This window comes from Schistocerca americana, chromosome 1, assembly GCF_021461395.2.
Source record: "Schistocerca americana isolate TAMUIC-IGC-003095 chromosome 1, iqSchAmer2.1, whole genome shotgun sequence".
NCBI lineage: Eukaryota > Metazoa > Arthropoda > Insecta > Orthoptera > Acrididae > Schistocerca > Schistocerca americana.
In genome coordinates, this window is record NC_060119.1 from 914156077 (window position 1) to 914179383 (window position 23307).

The 23307-nt window shown below is 38.7% G+C and overlaps 1 protein-coding gene across 3 annotated transcripts in view; it reads right to left on the reverse strand.

The window, feature by feature from the left end:
* The window catches only part of LOC124615258 (serine protease svh-1-like), a 451576-nt gene that overhangs the window by 213288 nt on the left and 214981 nt on the right, over positions 1-23307 (reverse strand). For all 3 annotated transcript variants that reach the window (XM_047143026.1, XM_047143011.1, XM_047143016.1), the window contains 4 exons: positions 19568-19762; positions 7538-7789; positions 7328-7428; positions 7040-7218 (listed from right to left, as the gene is read on the reverse strand). In XM_047143026.1, the coding sequence (XP_046998982.1) occupies positions 7040-7218; positions 7328-7428; positions 7538-7789; positions 19568-19762 (727 nt within the window). The remainder of the gene's footprint in view (positions 1-7039; positions 7219-7327; positions 7429-7537; positions 7790-19567; positions 19763-23307) is intronic.

A 23307-nucleotide genomic window follows, 5' to 3' on the forward strand; every position in this document is an offset into this window, starting at 1 on the left:
GATCAGTTTGTGCTGTCATCAGACTGCTGCCTAAGATCATGGAGTTGGGATAATGTATGCTGTGGAACTTGTAGTGTGGGAGAATTGATACTGCTTTTTTTTACTTAGCATAAGGTACACCTTATCTAATTCCAAAAATTGTTTTATGCTTTTGATTTTCTATGGCCTCTCTGCACATCCTGCATCTTGCTAAAACCACAGTTTCAGATAAATAAATTTGATGGTCTCATGGTCCTAGTGAATGATCTGCTACTGCTGATTTATCCTTCTTGCCCAGGCAACAATTGCTCTTGTGTTTCTTATGGTGGGGGTTAATGCTTCTATTTGTAGTTCCTATGTACACTGACTCTTAGATGCAATGGATTTTAGATACTCCTGCTGTGGCAAGCAGCGAAGGTAGGTCCTTTGCAGTGTTCAAATATTTGCCTACCTTTCCTGTTGGCTTAAACACTGTATCAATATCATGTTTTCTGAGCACTTTGCTGTGCAGTCTGTGACAGTTTTTAAAAATGGAAACAAAAGTTTTTCTTTAGACTTTTTAGCATGATGTGCCCTATTTATCTCTCTGTCAGAGCAGCCATTTCTTCTGAAGCCTCTTCTTAAACAATCAAGCATGTCCTCCAAGTACTCTGGTTCACAGTTTCTTTTATCCCAGAGTACCAACAACTGATCACTCCTCTTATCTGCCTGGAATGGTGTCAGGAATTTCTGTGCAGGTATCCATATGTATGAACGGGCTTTCTGTATTCTTTATACTAGAAACGTTCTGTCATGTTTTCTAACTATCTGCACATATAAAAATGAAATTTCATTTTTTGGCATAGTGAACTTCATATTAGGATTATTAGTAATAAGAAAATTTAAAAATTTCAGAGAGTTCTTTTTCTCCATGAGGCCATATAATGAAGTATCATCCACATATGTACCTACATAATGATTCATGAGATATTAGTTTCTCCCAGCATATACAATGTTCAAATAACTTACAGGAATGCAGTAAGGTGACATCGTCGGCAACTGCTGATATTTTGAAAGGAGCACACCCTGGCATTTTCAGGGCAAAACTGCAGCAAGTAAATGCTGTGCAAGTCAATTTCAAACCTCAGTTTTCAAGGAACTCCATAAAGATAAAACACACTCAGACAGTAAACACTAGCACCGTCACCATCACAAATGAGAGATGACCGATGTCAAAAGTTATCAATAGTGATATTAATAACCAATGGGTCAGGTAGCATAAACTCTGTCCTTTGCTTTTCAACAAGTGAGAGAGCAGGATTCCTTGCAGAATTTAAAGAAAAACCACCATCTCCCAACCACCAAAGACCAAAATTCTCCTGAAGAAAAGTTCCTTATCACAGGAGACTGTCAAGAGTGTCAATTCTTATTGTGTTGTGCCCTCCTAGGTTATATGGCCCCCCTAAGGTCCACGACGAGGGGGTTCCTCTTTGTCCAATTTCGAGAAACATTGGTGCTCTGACATATCACGTAGCAAAATACATTCCTACTCTGTTCAGCCCCATAAGTTGTCAGTGTAAGGACCACATTAAGAACTTGGCAGATTTCTTATGTCATTTAGAGGGACTGCATTTGACTGACTCTGATATTCTAGTTTGTTTTGATGTGGTCTCTCTCTTCACTCATGTTCCCCTGTCTGATTCATTATGGTTGACTGAGGTTAGGTTTGGTGTTAAATTAACAAACCTATTTTGACATGTGTTGATTTGAATTACTTTTTATTCAATGACCAGTTCTACAAGTGGACAAATGCAGTTGTGAAGGGAAGCCTGATGTCTCCTACTATTACCAATTTGTTTGTGGAAGATTTCGATAAACATGTCTTGGAGCCAGTGGCTTCAAAACATGCATGTTTTCAGATATGTAGACAATAGCTTTGTTATTTGGCCTCATGGCAGTGAAAATTTGACCAATTTTTTAGAACATCTGGATATTCGTTTTGCAATGGAGATGGAAAGAGATGGCTCCCATCCCTTCCATGATGAGTTGGTTAGGATGAAGGTGGCTAGTACATTGGGATATGCCATTTATAGGAAGCCTACTCACACTGACTGGTATCTGCAGGCTGATAGCTGTCACCATCCAACTCAATGTGAAGGGGTACTTTGTACCTTGGTTCACAGGGCCCATGACATCTCAGACCCCGAGAGCTTGTCACCTGAGTTATCCCATCTCAAAGTCACTTTTCGTCAGAATGGTTATAGTGAAAGGCAGATTAGATGTGCATTGCACTATCAACCAGCTGTGCACTGGGTGACTGCTCCCAAGGTGGCACCCAAAGTCTATAGCCTTTTTGTCTTACGCAGGGAGCATTTTGAACAGGACCAGTCAGATTTTGTGGAAACATGATGTGAAGTTTTCTTTTTGTCCACCATCTAAGATCAGGATCCTTTTAGGTTCTATAAAGGATGATCTTGTTTTGCATAAGGTGGGTATCTACCATATTCCTTGCAGCTGTGGCATGTCATATATTGGTCAAAGTATTAGGACTGTTGAGAACCGGTGTACTGAGCATATGTGGCATACACACCCAGAACATTGTCTTGGCACTGTTCATCCTGTGGAATGTAACAAGATGGAGATTCTGGCATGCACTTCCAGCTATTGGGACAGTTTCATTAAGGAAGCTGTTGAAATTAAATTAGCAAGTAACCTTATGGATAGAGATGGTGGTTTTTGTTTAAATTCTGCGTGGAATCCTGCTCTCTCACTTGTCAAAAAACAGAGGGACAGAGTTTATGCTACCTCAACCATTCACCCATCGATCTTTGTTTTGTAATTGCACTAGTGTTTAAAATATGTGTGTGTGTGTGTGTGTGTGTGTGTGTGTGTGTGTGTGTGTGTGGGCGCGCGCATGTGTGTGCATGTCATCTATATGGAAGGGTTTTAAATTCGCTTGCACAGTGCTTACTAATTGCAGTTTTGCCTTGAAAATGGCAGGGTGTGCTCCTGTTGAAATATCAGTGGTTGTCAATGACGTCACATCACTGCATTCCCATACGTTATTTTGATACATAAGTGTTTTTTCCTCATTGTCTGAAGAACTGCTTCTATGAAGAACTGCTTAATCAGATATTTCCATACAAAAATTATCTGCAACTGGACTGCATGGGATCCCCAAGGCCACACCATCAGTTTACTCACAGAATTTGTTGTCCCACTGAAAGTAGTTGATGCGAGATAATGTCTAAAGAGATCTACCATATCCTTTGTAAAAATACTTTCCAACTATGAAATAACCTCATGAAGAATAACCCTAGTAAACAGTGATACGACATTGAGCCTGATCATAATAACACTTGCGCTTAGCCTAAAAGATTTTAATTTTCCAAAAAATGACCAGAATCTGCAATATAAGTGTCAGTTTTTCTTATAAGTGATTACTGGAGAGTGGCTACATGTTCGGCAATTTCATACCTCAGGTAATTAATGGTGCTAACAATTGGTCTCAATGGAACACCCTCCCTGTTTGTGTATTTTTGGTAGACTATACAATGCTGGTGACAATGCTTCTGATTTGATGAGACCTTCTTGTCAATGGGAAAAATTAAAGAGGCCTTTAATAGCTAATCCATTAGCCTGAGAACAGAAGTTGTGGGATCTCCCATGAGTTCTCTGTATCTTCCTGGTTCTAATAAGTCCTGAACTTTACTGCATTAGTCTTCTTTCTTCATTATGACTGTAGTATTGTCTTTATCTGCTGGATGAATTAGAATGTTTTTATCAGAATTTAAATCTCAGAGAACTTCCATCTTATCTTTCATTGAATTACTGCTAGTTGGTTTTCTCCTAAGCAATATCCTGGCTGATTCTATGACTGTTTCTTTGGCAGCTTGTTTAGGTAAAAAGCTTCAGTAAAGTACTCAGACAACATGGTACTGATAAAGTGTTTAAGCCAACAAGAAAGGTGCATGAATATTTAACACTGCATAATAATTATGAGACTCGGATGTACAGAGAGGTCATAGAAAGTCAGAAGCACGGAAACAATTTTAACAGAAAAGAAGGACTGAAATTAGGTAAGTTGTTGGCCTTACTGCTAAGTAAAATAAATGGCACTACAGGTTCCACAGCACACATAGGCTCAACTCCACCATCTTAGGTAGTGGACTGATGACATCATCAAGTTACATATAAACAGTTTTGTTTGATGAGCTTGTTCGGGACTGTACTGCTTTCTGAGTCATCAAAGCCTCTGATGATGCCTCCAGCATTGGAAGATGAAATATTGGGCAGAGAATTATGCCTTGGACCACAGCCTTATAACCATAAAACAAATATCAGCAATTACACTGATTGGTGTTTATGGTGTAGATGGAAAAAAGAAAAAGTGACCTATGCCTGAACAGAGGGTGAAACAAGGGGCACTATCACTGTGAAACTTGGATGCTTGTTTTGAGGAATATCCATTGGTGGAAGGATAAACCATTGGTTCTGGGGTTTTCTTCAAAGCAGCAAAGTAAAGGAACCTATCTACATGACCTATTTCATACACTGATATAATAAGCGAATAAGAAAGACACAGTAGTCTGAGCTTTATGAGCTGTTCATAACATATAAAATAAAGAATAAAGAGGTATAGTAAGAAAGGCAACAAAAGATTGTTAATTGTCTGTCTGTCTCTGTGTGTGTGTGTGTGTGTGTGTGTGTGTGTGTGTGTGTGTGTGTGTGTGTGGTGTGTGTGTGTCTGTGTGTTATTGTTGAAAAGCTTACATCTTTTACCTTGAGTAATCCAAATATGTTTAGTTTGACTAACAGAATTTAAGTGTGTGCTACAGTGGTAACTAAATGAAAGCAACTTACAGATAACTTATGCTTAAAATATTATGATATTTACCATACATATAGAACTGAAGGGGCACACGGGCCTGATTAAGCAATAAATATTCATCCTGTTTAACCAAACTATTGATAGTTTAAAATAGAGGTGCAACTAGTTTACCAGCCCTCTTTTTGGATAGTCCACTTGTATAAAGAAGCAGAGACAATGTAAAAAATATTTTATAATCAGAACATTTTGCAATTATTATTTACTTCAATAATTTCCATTCATATGGAATTAGTGGCTACTGGGTAAGGGTGTTTGTGTAATCTTGATAAAAGCACACTTGAGATCAAATACAGAACTATGATCAATCATTACTGTTTCTTTTTGGGTGGTTTGCGGATAACATGATTAGGATTATGTCATGGTTTACAATGGTTTAAAATAGAATTACATGAAATAATACTTAGTGTTGTTGTTGTGGTCAACAGTCCTGAGACTGGATTGATGCAGCTCTCCCTGCTACTCTATCCTCTGCAAGCTTCTTCATCTCCCAGTACCTACTGCAACCTACATCCTTCTGAATCTGTTTAGTGTATTCATCTCTTGGTCTCCCTCTACGATTTTTACCCTCCATGTTGCCCTCCAATACTAAATTGGTGATCCCTTGATGCCTCAGAACATGTCCTACCAACCGATCCCTTCTTCTAGTCAAGTTGTGTCACAAAATTCTATTCTCCCCAATCCTATTCAATACCTCCTCATTAGTTATATGATCTACCCATCTAATCTTCAGCATTCTTCTGTAGCACCACATTTCAAAAGCTTCTATTCTCTTCTTGTCCAAACTAGTTATCGTCCATGTTTCACTTCCATACATGGCTATGCTACATACAAATACTTTCAGTAACCACTTCCTGACACTTAAATCAATACTCGGTGTTAATAAATTTCTCTTCTTCAGAAATACTTAGTACAAGTACCATATGTTAATGGTTTTCAGTTTGCAAAGTTTAAAAAGGTGGTTATAGCAAACAGATAAACTGTCACTGTTTTAATTTGTAAATGCCAAAAGTTATTCATGAGTAGGAATACCCTTTGTTTAATTTTGTGGCAAGAATGTAATGACTTGTTCATCTAAGACAGGAGATATGTGGTGTATTATATGGCTTTGGAGAAAATGATGCACTACCCAATGGCTGCCTGACCAATGAATGATGGTTGTGATATTCGAAAGTATTCACTTTATTATTTAAGTAATTTAGAATCTCATACTGTTTAAAAGTTTGTTTTGTATTCTTGTATGTACAAAGGGTTGGCTGGACACAGTGTCTGCAAGGTGGGATGATTTTTGCTGCTAGACTATTTTGCAGTACCTGCTGGTTTGGTGATTTATTCCATTCTGCAGTCCTGGCTACAAGATTTCCCACACACCATGGAACACGAATACCATGAAAATGCAGATGATGTCACAAAAAATAAAAAATAAAACTAGAAGACACATTCTATCTGGTAGTATGGGCTAAGAAAAAAGTCAGTCATGTTAAACAGAACACCTGTGTTTATGAAGTGCTACAATCTTCCTAAAGGGAAAATCATTACAATCTAATTTCTAAAGGCATACTTTCTACTACTGGTAGAAAGTTGAAGCTAGGTAAGGGCTTTCAGTTTTCAGCACAGGAAAAATTGCAATGGAGAAAAAGACTAAAGTTAAGAAGTAGTACACACTTACTCTGGAACAGAATCAATAAGCAACAGTTCAGAGTTAAAAAGTAAAGGTCACTAATCTTAACAAACATATATTCTCAAACATGGAGCCCTTCATGATGTAAACTTTCAGCTGATGTAGAATGTGTCAAACAGAGTTGTGTCATAGCTCAGAAGTACTTTCCTTTATTACCTCCATAAGATCAGTCTCATAAACTGTTACAAAAAATTAATGCAGCAGACGGTAAATACATATCAAAAGACATTAAATGAAAGATAAATCCATTTGTGGCTATGTAGACTGCAAAGTGCATTGTACACAGACTGTGGTGAAGAATGAGGAGCCAAGGTGCTGGCACAGCAGACTGCAACTTTTTATTCAGCAGCAGGATATAATAAAGGTTTAATCTGATTTTTGCGCAAAAAGCACTCCACAGCACAAATGCACAAAAAGCCTTCTACAGCACAATTCATTATTACCTTTTCTTGTCACTATTCCCTGTCAACAATGAATTAAAAACAGACATAAATTTTGACCTAAATACTTACTTATAGTTAAAGGAATGACATATGAAATCTGTAGCTTCCAGGCATCTACGAGCACATTTGCTGACACTTGTGTATAACCATTTTTCAACATCATGACCTTTCAAACGTCTTGAGGAGAACTTTGAAAAACTGTCCAAATAAGATGCACAATCTGTCTCATCATGGCCATTACTGCAGTCCTACCACATGGAAGAAATTTGTCATATTACTTCAAAAATATTTTAATCTATTAATTTAAAAAAAAAAATCAAAGAGAAAAAACATTTAGATACAAAATCAGCCAGCAACCTTATCACCATCACAAACCCAGGATTCATCTATACACTCATTGAACTGACACTCAAATTTCTTTGGCCCACATCCTTGAATTACTGGAGTTTTCTTGATTCCTGAAACAAAAACTGCAGTTATGGCTCTTCTTTTATTCATGGAATAATCTGATAATGTGTGGTTCTTATCATAGGCATGAATAAATACGCAATTTTATCCAGCACAAACCTGTAGTCCAGCAAATAGGAATATCACAGTATTCAAATCTAACATCATCTCCAACAAAACACCAAGGGTGGCTTTCACCCCCATTCAGATTGCGACAGTAATTGTGATTAATTAATGTTGATCTTAGTTCATGTGGAATAACTTTCTCCAGAGATGATTTAACCTTTTCATGATTCCAGTAATGGCACGGCAGACCAGTCACAGATACGTTAGCTGTTCCACTATAGTCTCGACCATTCCTTACAACACAACCTGTAGCAATAACGTAATAATCCATTTTATCCTTAAGTAGGATGGACAGTTTATATTAAATGACTGGATCTTCTGCAATTTTTTTTAAAATTTCTAATGAATACTCTAGACACTATTTCTTAATGAGATATGTGAACATCATTTTCACTGTAAAACTACATCTGGAAAAACAGTGAGTAGTAAAGTCTTGATTATTTGATGTGTTCCATACCAAAATCTATTGGACCATACAATTACACATATGAGCAGATTTAAATACAATGAAAGTCATTTGGAAAGCACCACATTTAACCACATATATTTAACAGGTCATAAGTAAAACTTTAAAATTTCAAAATAATGCTCTAATATAATTGGTACCATTAGACCTCTGGATACTTTAATTAACTACAGTAACATGCAACAAGAACCATTACATATATAATGGCTTCAGATGAAAGAGAGACTCAGTGAGTCTTTGAGGTACCAGTTTCTACATGACTTCACATTTTGTTGCTATTGACTGCTGGAGTAGATTTGTGAACAAATAGATGAGGTATCATGTCCTGAAAATGTTCAAATTGCTACAAAAGGAATAAAAGGAAAGCCAAGGAAAGAAGACTGTGTGCATCAATGTGAAATTGGTTTGGGCATTTTTGGATACTGATGTCTGAGAATTTTAAGGAGTCCTTTGTACTGCTTGCACATATATCCAGGAGGGATATATTTCTGTTTCAATATGCTCTCCTTGGAGCTGTTCTAGCTGTTGTTGCACTATTGGCCTGAGACTGCTTTGCATGCATTCATGCGCGCGTGCACACACACACACACACACACACACACACACACACACACACACACACATACATACACACACACACACACACACACACACAAGGTAGTGGAAAAAGGTGACAGTCTAGCATAATAAATATTGATAGTAACCAAGTATGTGTGGCCAAAATAACTAAGTGGTGAAACAATTGCCCATACCCCCTTGTTAAGTTCTACAGCATGCTCAGTGATAGCAGGGCAAATGTTACTGTTGAAGACTATTTGCATCCATAAATTCATTCTAATGATAGTTTACAATTGGGCATACACATTTAAAATGTTGGACAGCACTTATAGATCAGAAACTTCCTGCAGATTAAAACTGTGTGCCAGACCGGGACTCGAACTTGGGACCTTTGCCATTCGTGGGCAAGTGCTCTACCAACTGAGCTACCCAAGTATGACTCACGCCCCATACTCACAGCTTTACTTCTGCCAGTACCTCGTCTCCTACCTTCCAAACTTTACAGAAGCTCTTCTGCGAACCTGCAAAACTAGTACTCCTGAAAGAAAGGATATTGCGGAGACATGGCTTAGCCACAGCCTGGAGGAGTTTTAATCTGCCAGGAAGTTTCATATCAGTGCACATTCCGCTGTAGAGTGAAAATTTCATTCTAATTATAGATCAGTTGATAAGACACAAGGGTGCACCCAAAGATGACAATATGTTTTGCAATGCTGGAGCTTACAGCAGGATATATTAACAGTAAAGAGAATAATGAAGCCATTACAACATGAATGAAATATTCAGAATAAAAGGATTTTATTAAGCTTTTGGGCACCCATAGGCATAATGAACACAAAATTGCACCAAACTGAAGTATATGTGTAATCTTTATTTGAAACAAAATACAAATGTTGGTATAATAATGTGCATGTGATGATTGTAAAATGTTAATTGGCAATGATGAAAATGAGTATGCATATATTTTCTTCTGATACAGACATACAATTTAAACCACATTCTGGTACTTGAAAATGGAGTGATAATCCTGAACTGCAAATTTTTCATCTTACTCACCTTCTTAATCTGTACATGTAGTTCAAGAAATTTCCACTTCTCTGATACACTCAGTAAAATAAAGTTATCCAAATGTACAAATAACTTTGTTATCTCAGTCTAAATTTTATCAGACAATGTCAATTTTCATCCTACCAGTGATTTCATCAAGACTGGGAGCAAAATGCAATTACTGGAATTCAGATATTGTGAATGTGGCTAATGTGAAGTCTCTCTGAAATGAAGATCTTTCATGCTTCCATAAAAAGTGTGCTGAAGAAAATATTTTATTGATAAAAAGAGAACTTTTTTGTCAGAAGTGGGTGTTTAGAAAACAAATATAAATCTTAAATTTGTCCAACATTGAAGTATAATACACCTCAGGGATGGTTTAGCCTTTCTGGTGATAATATGTGAACCATACCTTGAGAGTTCTGGAAAGGTAGAGATGACTTGTCCTGCAAATGTTTGCTTCCCTGAGTGGAATTTCAAAGTTTTCCAAACGCTGCTTCAATCCCTCCTTCAATGCTTGTACATAATTTTAATTCCATGCTTCATCTACTGCCATAAAATGCCAAATAAACTCACTGTAATTACTTTTAAATAAGTATAAACAATATTCAGCAATGATAATAAGAGGGAACATTTGTATGTTGGTTCACAGGCATAGTATCCATGGAGCAGAGAGCTTTGCCACACCCACATCATAATAAATGCGGTTTCAGAGCCCATGTTTACTAAAAATTTTTTCTTGTTTTTACCCATACTATCTCCTCCCAAAGTATGGACAACAAAGAGCTTACAGTAGAAAATATTTGTTTCACTGAATCAAAGATGAGGAAGTGCTCTTACCTCTTAAGGTTTGCATTTTAGAGCCCATATTTACTGAACAATTTTTTCTTGTTTCGGTCCTATTACCTTGCAACCCAAAGTATGAAACGCATACAGCTTGCAATAGAAGAGATTTGGATCACAGTGCTGTAGATGAAGACAATATTGGACTGCCTGTGTTGTTAAGAAGAATAATGCAATGTTCCTTCAGACATGCACATATGTCTGAAGGAACAAGCACTGCAGCAACTACAACCATTATGAAACACATGAAATGTATTTGCAATTGCAAACAATCACGAGCTGTATAGGGGAATGACGACATTTAAAATTTGTGCCAGACCAGGATTTGAATTCAGATCTCCTGCTTTATGTAAGTGGTCACCTTAACCGCTTTGGCTACAAGTGCACAATGAACAGGCAGACCAGAACTTCCATATGTTGTCATCATTCCTGTATTACAACCTGTGCTTGTTCACACCTTATGCAATTTCCATATACGTAATGACATTTTAATTGAAAGCTGCATCGTCACGTATAAAGGAATTTTGCAGCATTCTTCTTAACAACACAGGCACTGTATTATTGTATTTATCTGCCAATACTAGACAGCAACTTTCAATTAAAATGTCCTCCCGAATTACATAATGTGTGTACGAGATCAGGTTGTGATGCAGGAACTACAACTTATGGACATTTAGGTCTGGCCATTAGTTGTGCACTGATAGCCAAAGCGGTTAAGGTGACAGCTCATGTAAAGCTGGAAATCCAGATTTGAGTCTCAATCCAGCATAAATTTTCATTGTCGTCAATCCGTTATACAGTTGTTCTTATATGCAACTGTAAATACATTTCATGAAACTGAAGGTGTGGGTTTTAGAGCCCAAAGGATAGGATAGGACACAATTTTTTAGAGCCCAAGTTTACTAGAAATTTTTCCTCCTAATGATCATTCCTGTCATATCCCAGAATATTTACCATTCCTCCTGGGGTACTCTGTATAGTCATAGAATGCAGGCCCACCTAGCTAGCCACATGGTCTAACGAACTGCTTCCTGAGCGGGAAGGCATGCCAGTCCCCGGCACGAATCCACCCGGTGGATTAGTGTCAAGGTCCGGTGTGCCGGCCAGCCTGTGGATGGTTTTTAAGGCGGTTTTCCATCTGCCTCAGTGTATGTGGGCTGGTTCCCTTTATTCAGCCTCATTTACACTATGTCGGTGATTGCTGCACAAACACTGTCTCCATGTATGAGTACACCATCATTACTCTACCGCACAAACATTTCGGGTTACACTCGTCTGGTATGAGACATTCCCAGGCAGGTCCACTGGGGGCCGAACTACACAATAACCCTGGGTTCGATGTGGGGTGGCGGTGGGGTGGGTGGACTGCTGTGGCCTGTTGTGGGGTTGTGAACCACTGAGGGACGAAGCCTCTTTGTCATTTTTAGGTCTCTGGTTTCAATACACAATACACATACAATTCAGGTGGTTTTTGTTTTTTGGGCATTAGAATGTGGTCCAATGCATATTTCTCTGCCCAAAATTTTTGTCTCCTAATGCTGGAGACATCATCGGAGGCTATAACAACTCAGAAAGCTGTCATAATCTCAAACAAACTCAGCAAGCTGAACAGCCCAAGTTTCCGACTGAGATTGTAATTGCTTTCTGAGGTGTTACAGCTTCTATTGATGTCTCCAGCACTGGAAGACAATACATTACACAGAGAAATGTGTCGTCATCCACAACAGAAGAAGCATAAAACAAAAATCACTATACCGTACATTGCTGTCACAATCTCATTAGTAATGCAGGTTTCTACACCACTCACTCACTCACACACACACATACACACACACACACACACACACACACACACACACACACACACACAGTTTCTGTATCACAAAAGTAGTGTCTGATCTATAAGACATGTCCAACAGAACAGACACACACACACACACACACACACACACACATATATATATATATATATATATATATATATATATATATATATAAATAAAAAAACAAAGATGAGGTGACTTACCGAACAAAAGCGCTGGCAGGTCGATAGACACACAAACAAACACAAACATACACACAAAATTCAAGCTTTCGCAACAAACTGTTGCCTCATCAGGAAAGAGGGAAGGAGAGGGGAAGACGAAAGGAAGTGGGTTTTAAGGGAGAGGGTAAGGAGTCATTCCAATCCCGGGAGCGGAAAGACTTACCTTAGGGGGAAAAAAGGGACAGGTATACACACGCACATATCCATCCACACATACAGACACAAGCAGATATATATATATATATTAATACTTCATCACAGTTGTAATTCAATATGATCCGTACTTCACAACAATTTATACACTTGAGTGTTTACCTGTTTACCACCAACAAGCAACTTTACTGTGTGCCATTTAAGGAGCTGTACTTTCCACAGTCTCTGGTATTTTGGCCACATTTGAACCACCTCTGTGTTAAACTTAGAGCTTTTAGACTTGCCTCACTTAAATTTTCAGACAGATACTTCCCCTTTTCTGCTGTAACCAGTACTAGTCCATGAGATCCATGAAATGCCACTTAGGTATGTTTACTAAAGGATACAGCCGCCATTTGACTGTACAATTTATCATGAGATCTACATTTTAAGTGTTACAAACGTCAAAAATCATTTAACTGGTGTGGATCGCAAGTCCTTGTTAAAATATACATCTTTGGTTATGTAAACCCAATGCTTTGTAAGTAAAAGTGATAACATTTTTGTGATATGTTAATTGGCTGGTGACTTGCATACTTTATTAACAGGATAAGACTGTGAAATAAAATGGGTAACTTTATCTAGTTTCACTGTTTCTGTGCAGTAATCAACATAAACATAAGTGAAACAGCTGTCAAAGATCATCACAGCGACATTACGTTATGCACCGTGCAATCTATGGTATATCAGGGAACCAGGTAGTGGAGCTGTTTATTTAACAAGCTGCTTACATTATTTCTGTAAAGGTACAAGATGACACTGTATTATATGGCATGGAGAACCAACTACACACTGTGCATGTGAAGATCATGACATACACCATTGTAATTTAAGGGACAGAAGTTCAACCTGTGAGAACATTAAATATGTGATACATGGTTTGTTATAATAATGTACAGTTATAAATATCATTAAGGATTACAACCACCATTCATAAGAGCGTGTCTCATACAACTCCACAATATAAAATTAATGATTGTAAACATCATTGAAGGTTACAAAACCCCTTTACACAAAACCCTTAAAGATTCTCATAAAAGATGAAGCATTCAAGATGACAAAAGGCAAAAAAGGGGTGCATACTTAAATAATATTGCAGTATAGATTGTATATATATGAGTAACGTGAGTGGTTTGATTTATTTCTGGTAATTCTAATCCGGATCTTACCCTTGCCTGCTATGCCCACCTCAGCGCCCTTGCCCTCTCCTCTCCACAGACGCTTTTTTCTCTTTTGTATTCCTGAATGCTTGATCTTTTATGAGAATCTTTAAGGCATCTATATAAAGGGGGTTATAGCGTTTAACGGTGTTTATAACAATTTATTTTATATTATGGACCAAGTATCTTGTGTAAGGTGGTTGAAATCCTTAACAATGTTTATAATTATTTATTTTTGTAATGGACCATGTGTCAAATATTTAACACTCTCACAAGGTTGAATGTCTATCTCAATGGTGTATGTCATGAACCTCACAATTTCTACGTCTTTTAAATTACAGTGGTGTATGTGTACGTCATGATCTTCACATGCACACTGTGAAGTTGATTCTCCATGCCATATACTGTATTTACTTGAATCTAAGCTTCACTTTTTGTCTGGTTTTTGTAATCCAAAAAACCGCCTGCAGCTTAGAATCGAGTGCAAAGTAAGCGCAAGTTCTGAAAAATGTTGGTAGATGCCGCCACAACTAACTTCTGCTGTCAAATATACGTAGCAGTACACAGGCATGTTTTGCAGGCACAAAGATAAATACTGGCGCCAAAACCTCTGTGTCAGTAAATAAATTTAAAAAAAAAAAAAAAAAAAAAACGGTAGAAGACGAGCTTTTTTCTCCGCCCCAAGGTTTGACCACTGCAGTTTCATACATTGTCCAACGAAGTACCGTAAATAGAAATTCTGTATTGTTCATCTTCAAATGTAGCAGCCTTTCAAATATTCATAGCAACAAAAATAAATTTCTTTACACAAAATTACCAACAATGCACAAGGCTCTAGGATTGTTGTACGAGTTGATATGCTGGGGCTCATTAAGATTTCACGTAGCGACACCTATTGCTTCATGGAATTTTGTGAAGTGCTTATTGATGTTAGTGAACTATAGTGAAGTGCTTCATTATAGTACCAAATCCAAGAGTGGAGACATTTCTTTCATGGAACAAAGATCTAATCATGCTGCAGGTCTGCAATTCGGGATTGATGAGAGCAACATCAGGCAATGGCGACTGCAGAGAAACAAATTATTTGAATGTTCAAGTAACAAGAAAGCATTTAGTAGGCCAAAGTGTGGTTGATATCATGTGCAAGAAGTAATTTTAAATGAATTTGTTATGGAACATCGTCAGAAATTCCTGCCTGTGAATGCTGAAATTTTTAAAATTAAGGCACATGAAATTACTAGAGACCACAAAATCAAAAATGTTAAGGCTAGTCACAGCTGGATTGATCTGTTTATGAAGCACTGGGGTTTTTCGCTTCAGAGGTGAACTTCAGTTGCACAGAAGCTGCCGAAAAACTATGAAGAAAAACTTCTGGAATTTCAGCGCTTCGTAATTAGGCAGTGCACAGAAAAGCAATACCTTCTTGGTCAGGTAGGAAATGCTGACCAAACTCCCATATATTTTGACATGTTGTCAAATTATATGGTTTACACCAAAGGAAGGAAAGACATAAGTGTTCTTACATCAGGGGGTGAAAAACTGCAGATGTCTGTCATGCTTGCTTGCACAGCAGATGGACATAAATTACACCCATTCATAGTTTTCAAGTGAAAGACTTTACTGAAATCAGAAGTGTTTCCAAAAACTGTAATTGTATGAGCAAACAAAACTGGGTGATTTTCAGAGGACAAGGTGCTGGAATGTATTTGGCGTGTGTGGAATCATCATCCTGGCGCAATGCTTGGTTTATGGCAGTCTGTTGGTATTAGATGCGTACGCAGGCCATACAGCACCTGCAGTAAAACAAAAATTAGAGGAAAGCAAAACAGACTTGGCAGTAATTCCAGGTGGGATGATGTCATTTCTGCGACCACTTGATGTCTGTTTAAATAAACCATTTAAGAACAAGCTTAAACGCATGTACAGACTGGCTTTCGAAAAGCAACGGACAACTAACACCAACAGGATGTGTAAAACGGGCAAGTTTGTCGCAAGTTTGCCGATGGATTTATGATGTATGGAAGCGTGTTCCAAATCAGACTGTGCAACAAGAATTTAAAAAATGTTCAATATCCAATGCACTACATGGTACGGAGGATGATGCTCTGTATGAAGAAATGAGCAACATAGAATCGAGTGATAGCGATTCAGAATCATGACTGAGATTTCAAACATTTTGTATAAGATGTATTACAAACCAAATAAAATTTTGTTTTAAATTTCAGCATTTAATTTCTAAGTTATTTTCATTCTTATTTTATAAGTGTTGCTACTCTGCATTGCACTTTGCATTCCTGTTGGCTAGGTGTATTTTCTATACATAACTTTCAGCACAATAATTTTTGTATCATGGATTGTAGTCTCCTTAGCTGATAACAATAGCAGCTGACATTACAAAAGTGGAAGCTTCTAAGTGAACCATCATCTGGACAAGTTAGCCATCAGTGATGACATCAACGAGATTTCTTGATATCTTCATGACTGTTATCCACAGAGAATTTGCATCATGGGTGGCCTCACTTCCATAAATGGTCACCTTGCTTGGTTTTCCTAAATTCAGCATTCATACTAGTGTCTGGTACTTCTGTAGTAGTAAATCTAACAGGGAATGGCTACAGCATGTTGGAGAGCAACCTCATCTATGGTACAGTGATGCGCTTTGTCTCACAGGTTGACTACAATCATCTGCATTTGACTAGCATCAACAGAACTGTTTGATGGTTGATGTCTGTCAGCATAATACTTGTCATAAATTCACCTTCTTTTTCTGCAGTTGCTTATGTGTCCAGGGCATGCAGAGTGGAAACACACTGGTGTGTCATTCTCTGTCCTCCAAATGTCTGTTCTTCTGTGGGGCACTGTACTTGGCGGAGGATTTGGTAGTAGCTACATTAGTCTGGGACTGGGTTGTTGCCTGACAGCTAAGAGTCCTAGTAAGCCAAGCCCATTCTTCCAGGCATGTTGAGCTGGTGGCAGAGGTTAGTGCTAAAGACTGATACACTTCTTCCTCAATATTCTCTACTACCTCCTGATGCACCAGGTCAACATCAAAGGCTGCTGTCTCTTCTATACTCAGTGCAAAATTTCTGGCTGCCATCCATTGCTGTGTCTCTTCTCTTACTATCCTGTGTACAAGAGAGGTGAGCTTGTGGTGGTCTCCTATGACTGTCACACGGGCAACATTCAACAGTCGAGCATGTCTCTTTCATCAGGCCTCCCCACCCCACCCCATACCACCCCTCCCCACCCCTGTGTGTGTGTTTTATTATTATTATTATTATTATTATTGTATTTCCACATTGTGCTGGCACCATTTGATGAATTCGTCTGTTGTGATATACTTAAACAGAAGTGCTTGCATATGTCTTCTGCAACTCTTTTCATCAAATGTGGATTTTGTCCAGTTCTGTCATATTCAGATACATGATGTGGCACAGGGTCAAATCATTTTTTATCTACAACTGTGCCATTCCACCATGACATTTGACCTTGTTCTATTCTTCCACCAGGTGGACTTGCCACTGATTGTCACCAACCATTTTCTTCAGTTCAGCCTGGTATTTTGTCCCAGCTATTGAGTTTCTCATCATTATTCTTAAACTAGTGCTGGACTGTTCCCTCTAGATAAAGGTACACATTTGCAAAACACATTATATCATCCCACTTGTTCTATTTGGTGACTCAGCTGAGTCCCTTGAGGCAAATGTTTGGTTCCTGACAAGTATCTCCGGAAAACACTGATAGGTGCCTGATGTGCAGCTGAGTTACTGCTGTTTTGGACTGCATCTGTCTCCTAAATATATGGGTCTTATGAATGATGTACAGTTTGTATTAAGGTTCCTCTCTGTGTAAGACTGCTTTTATGTTGCCCAATTGGAGCCATGCATCTCCACCAAACAATGTCACATCAAAACCACAATCAATTCCAAACTGGAACTCAGGGTTATCAATGAATTACAAGTCTTACAACGCAAAGCATGTTTACTACTGACACCAACACAGAACTACAAGAGAACTGAATTCCTGAACATAGGTTGCTGCTATTTATACAAATGTAGAATATTCCAGACTGTACTATTTCTACATATTCCAGAATATACAAACATTAAACACGTAAGATATCTTCAGAACCTTACAGAAACAATGAATAGCAAACAACAAAAAAATACTGTTGTTCAGGGTTGAACTGGTGGCCCGTGGCATGCCAGTAACACTAACCACCACAGCACACTGAATGATACTAGAACTCACGGCAATATTTAGGTACATCTATGAGTGCCACAGATGTCTTAGTGAGCTTTACAGACATCATAGTTTCTACTGCAGATGTCAAATGTCATTAACTATTAATATCGTAAAAAACTGACGATTATTCAAGGATTTTGTTATTGACACTTCATCACTCATAAATGTGAGCAGGCAGGCATGTTATGTCTGTTTAAAATGTGCACTGTACAAGAGGAATATTTGGAAAAAATGATTCCTCAAGTTCCTTAATAATCTTCAGATGATTTATTTGAGAACGACTCAGGTTGGACTGCCTGAAAATGGGGTGAAGGCTTGATTTGTTTCAAGTGTTATTGCTGCATATGTTTCTAGTATTATTTTCATGGAAAGGGGGTAAGAGAAGATATAGTCTGTCATGAAAAGGATTCATTTCAAACACGGAATGACTGCAGAAAGGACTTCGCATACGAGTGTAATGTTGGAGTCAGTATCCCTCCTTTCTTCAAGTTGTACCATTTGCACTGCATTATGAATGATAAACATAATTTTAATTGTAATCTTTCTGTTTTAGGTGTCTATTTGGCACATATACTGGTTATGGAAGAAATAGAAATATAAAGACCATGTCTCTGCATATGTATTTACATTTTTTATGTAGTAAATACTGTAAATATGAGTTTAATCTGTTTACTCAGTTTCTACACTATCAATACAAATGCTCGTATCTAAATGTGGAAAAATCCAGGAAACCTAAAAAAGTTATAAAATTGCAACTAGAGGTTGGTACAAACAAGATGTAGATGTATACACTGTTATAAGACCTGAGGAAAAAAAGGCAAACAGATTTTAGACTGTCCATAAATAATGGAGATTTCTGACATCGCCAGCACTGTAAATGTAGTGACTGAGTGATTGGTAGAACATGTTCGTACAGTAATTATTAAGAACAGTCACATCATGATATTGAGGCTTACTTTCCAGTTTACATAAACAATACTGCATGAAATCATTTCCAGCAAAGCTGGCAAGTTTCTGTAACAAGGGTATGCACAGACAAGACTCACACTTTGAAAAGTGTCTTAGCAATGGAAGAATTTTCATATGAGTAGCCAGTTGAATGTTCTCTTACTTAAAATAAATGCCACTGATATTGTGCTGAAACTTATTTTCAACATGATACTCAATTGATCAGTGAGGGAACAACTAAACTAATATGTGTTCATAGGTTTTCTCAGCAAATATGCCAACTGAAAGTGTCTTAGGCATGCAGATAGATTGATTCATCATTGTAGAACAAATTTTCAATGGAATAATGTGCCATTATCACCTGATGATGGTGGTGCATTATGCCACTGAAAATTCATTCTACAACAATCATTCAATCTGGCTGCATGCCCGAGAGACTTTCAAGTAACTAAAATTACTTCATATGTATTAAGCTAACTTTCTCATAGCATTAATGTGGCATTCAAAGTCTCACTTACCAACAGCATCATGTGGACGTTTACAAATAAAAGCATCTGCATACAGCTCATTGCAGTCTCTTGCACTCCAATAAAAATAATCAGTTTCACACGCTGTTGTCATCTCATCCAAAATACATGGGAATGTTCGACTGATTACAATACATAATGGATGTGTAGCAGTAGCTGGTGGAGTCTCAAGTTCAAGTTGCCAACCTAGAACAGCAAGACTGAATAAAAATGTAAATGGACAGAAGAATTGTAATGGTAACATAAATTACTAATCTATTTGGAACAATTCCAGAAATAATTCATATAAACTGTTTCATTACAAAGAAATAAACAGAGGTGATTAATAGCAAAGACTCTCTTGCAGTTGAAAGATGCATGACACATAGATACACACAACAACAAAGGCAACAAAACACACACACACTGTTTAATTGCAGTTGTCCAAGCAGACAAGTATGCAGGAGAGGAAAGGAGTGTTGCAACTGGGAGGTGTTTATATGTGAAGACAAGGATGGATTAGGGAGATGTTGGGCAGCAGGAGAGCAGGGACAATAAGTAGACCTCAGTGGCAGTGGAAAATAAGGATTAAATATAGTAATAAGCATAAAATGGATGTGTGAAGCTTGAAAGTCCAAGTGGGTTGTAACAACATTACAATGTAGTTGGACAGGATAATGAAAACGTACAGGTGTATCTGTATTTCATACTAGTTGGCTTTGAAGAACAACACTGGTTGAAAACTTAGCAATATTTTCAGTCTTGTTTATGGGCCTGTTGACCATGCAATGCCCAACGATACTATGAGTTGTTACCTTCACTATTTCGATTATTTACATTCCACCAAGGGGTTTTCATTACCATATAAAATTTCCCTTTTCCTTTCCCATGAACGATACTGACACAAGAGAATAATGGAATGGAATGGTGACAGTGAAGGTAGGTGGTGATATTTTTTGGAAATATGGACGGGACCAAGAAAAATAAAATTTCCTGATTATAGGAAACCAACATTCTAACAACCGTAAAAGACATTATTTTACTCGGATGTCTCAATCTGATTGAAAGTAATAGAAAATTGATTTTAGTCCATAGATGATATGAAGGGAAGTAAAGTTAGAAAAGAATAGGAAACTCATGAAATGTTGATGAAAATGTAGCATCAAATTATGGGGAAAAATATAGAAGATCAGGTAAATCAACATAGAACAAAGATAGGAAAACTGATGGAAAATTGTGAGGTAATAGAGACATTAAAGAAGTAAGGAAATTATGAAATTTTATACAGGAGAGCTAAAGAAAGAGTATTTGAAGATGAGAAAAGAAATATAAATTGAATGGCGACTGATCATAATGAGATAATTACACTTTCTGAGCAATGAGAAGTGTTTAACATACCAAAATAGTAGACTGAAGAGCTGAGTGAAAGAAAACAAAAGGAAAGCTGCCTGCCTACTGAAGAAGACAAATAGCAATGATGATGAAGATTAGAAAGGTTACCACATCTGAAAGACAAAGCAGTAAAGAGTCTTAATGAAATGAAAGACAAAAAAGCAAGTGGAATAAATGAGCAACAAGCATAAATATTTATTGGTGCTGTAAGTATGGGAATAAGGGTCTTATGTAAATGAACATGTGAAAGTGGGACACAGCCAAAACAATTCTTGATGACAATCATTATTCTAAGTGAGGGAAAAAGCATCAGCCCATCAGTATTGTTGCACCCCAGGTGGCCGCCATTGGTCAACTGCTTCCTCTCAACAGTCACTGCTGCTGGCCCATTGGCTTTACTAATGCTGCTGCTCCCACTGGGTTTCTGCCATGTTGCCATCACAGCTCACATCAGACTCCTGCCGAGCTGACTCTGTTGCTTCCACACCCTGCAGCGCTTCTAGCACTGCTCCACACTGAACTGCAGCCAAGCTGGTGTTGAAGCATCACTAGTCACCTACTAAACTCAGATCACAATATCGTACCAGACTGCGGCCAAGCCAGTGCCACAATGCATGCTGGGCTCCTGCCAATTCTGCACCCGCAACATCACACTGAGCACCAGCCACACCCCAACCACAGGATCACACTGGGTGCCAGCTGCACCCTCACCCCAGCATCATGCCAGGCACTGGGTGCATCCTTGCTGTAATGTCACACAAGTCGACAGCTGCACCTATACAATAGCATTATTCCAGGATCCTGCAGGCTCATGACGATGCCACTAGGACTGGCTAGTTAGCACCCTGCCCACCAGATCCAGAGGAGCATTCTCAGTTTTATTTACCAGATGTGCTATTGTTAACCTTTGCCTTTATTTGTGCAGTAAAATGTTACAGATGCCTATCTGGGAAACAGTTGTTTATTTTTAGCTAACCTTGCCACCACCTAAGGCCACAAAAGTTGACAGTGAGGCCTTTCTGTCACCATTGCCAGTATCTTCACCTGGCATTGTGTCTGGAAATGACTAGAGTTGTGTCCCACCTGGCCTTTGCCCTTCCAACGTCTAGCTGAGCCTGCTGGTGCCTGATGTCTCACTGGCCCAGGGAATCCAGCCAACCTTGTCAGCATCACTGCAGCTCAAATGACCCTCAACAATCAAGCATCTGCCTTCCATCAGCCACGAATGGGTTGCTGACATCCCATCTGCCAACCCGCATCTGGCTGAGCCTGACGGCACCTGGGCTGATGATGCACCAGACCTTCTGCATCCAGCCAAGCTGCCACCACCTTGATGCATGCCTTGCTTCTGGGCCAGTACCCTACTGACACCTTCAAGTCTCCGGCAACCATTGTTGATTAAGCTTGTGCCTTCCACTGGGCACAGATGCTCTGCAGGCGCCATCTTGGCCCCTGTGGCCATTGTTGGTTGACTCCTATCTCCTATCAGCTGCTGAAGTTATCATCACTTCATCAGCCCAACAACACTGTAGATGGCTGTTGTTGGTCTAACTTTTGTCTTGTACTGGTCACTGGTGCCATTCCAATGCTGACTCACTATTTTCTGCCATCCTAGGAATCACCACTACTGCTACTGGTGCTCTTCCATGCCACCTAGGGCCCTCTCACACCCCTAATCAACTATCCACCTCCCAAGCACAGTGCACGTTTCTGCCTACTCCTCTCTTCTGAGAACCAGGACAGTGTATAGTCTCCCTTATGCTCTTCTTTGTGGTGTTGCTCTTGGCACCTTTCTGAGTGTTGCTGTGCTCCTTTGCACACTGCACAATCAATAATGTCTTTCTGCCACATCAAGCCTCCCATCCCCCAGCCCTTACTTATTCAATTTGATTGCTCCTATACACACTATGCATTCTGGACAGTTGTCAGACTGTGGGCAGCCACCATTGGCCAAGGCAACCTTCCATGGACCACTGACATCCTTCTGACACAACATTTTTTCTTCGTGCCCACATTGCGACCTCTGCCCTTGGCCATATCTTTGCCTTATGGATGTGTCCTTTTCGCCTACTTCCCATTTTCCAATCCAGCAATCACTGGGATTGTTCAACCACCTTATCCTCAAGGCACAGGGATACTATATCAGGCCATTGATGGCCCAGTACACACACATCCCATGATTAGTCTCACCACATGGCTGTGGGCACTTCTCTGCCATAGATGCCAACTTCTCTGCTAGCTGTGTGCACACCACTGACACCAGCAATGTGATCATGGGACTATTCTTCATCCATGGTCACATGCTTCCACACATTGATTTTTATCTGTCTCCTTGTATAGGCGACATCATGACCACCAGC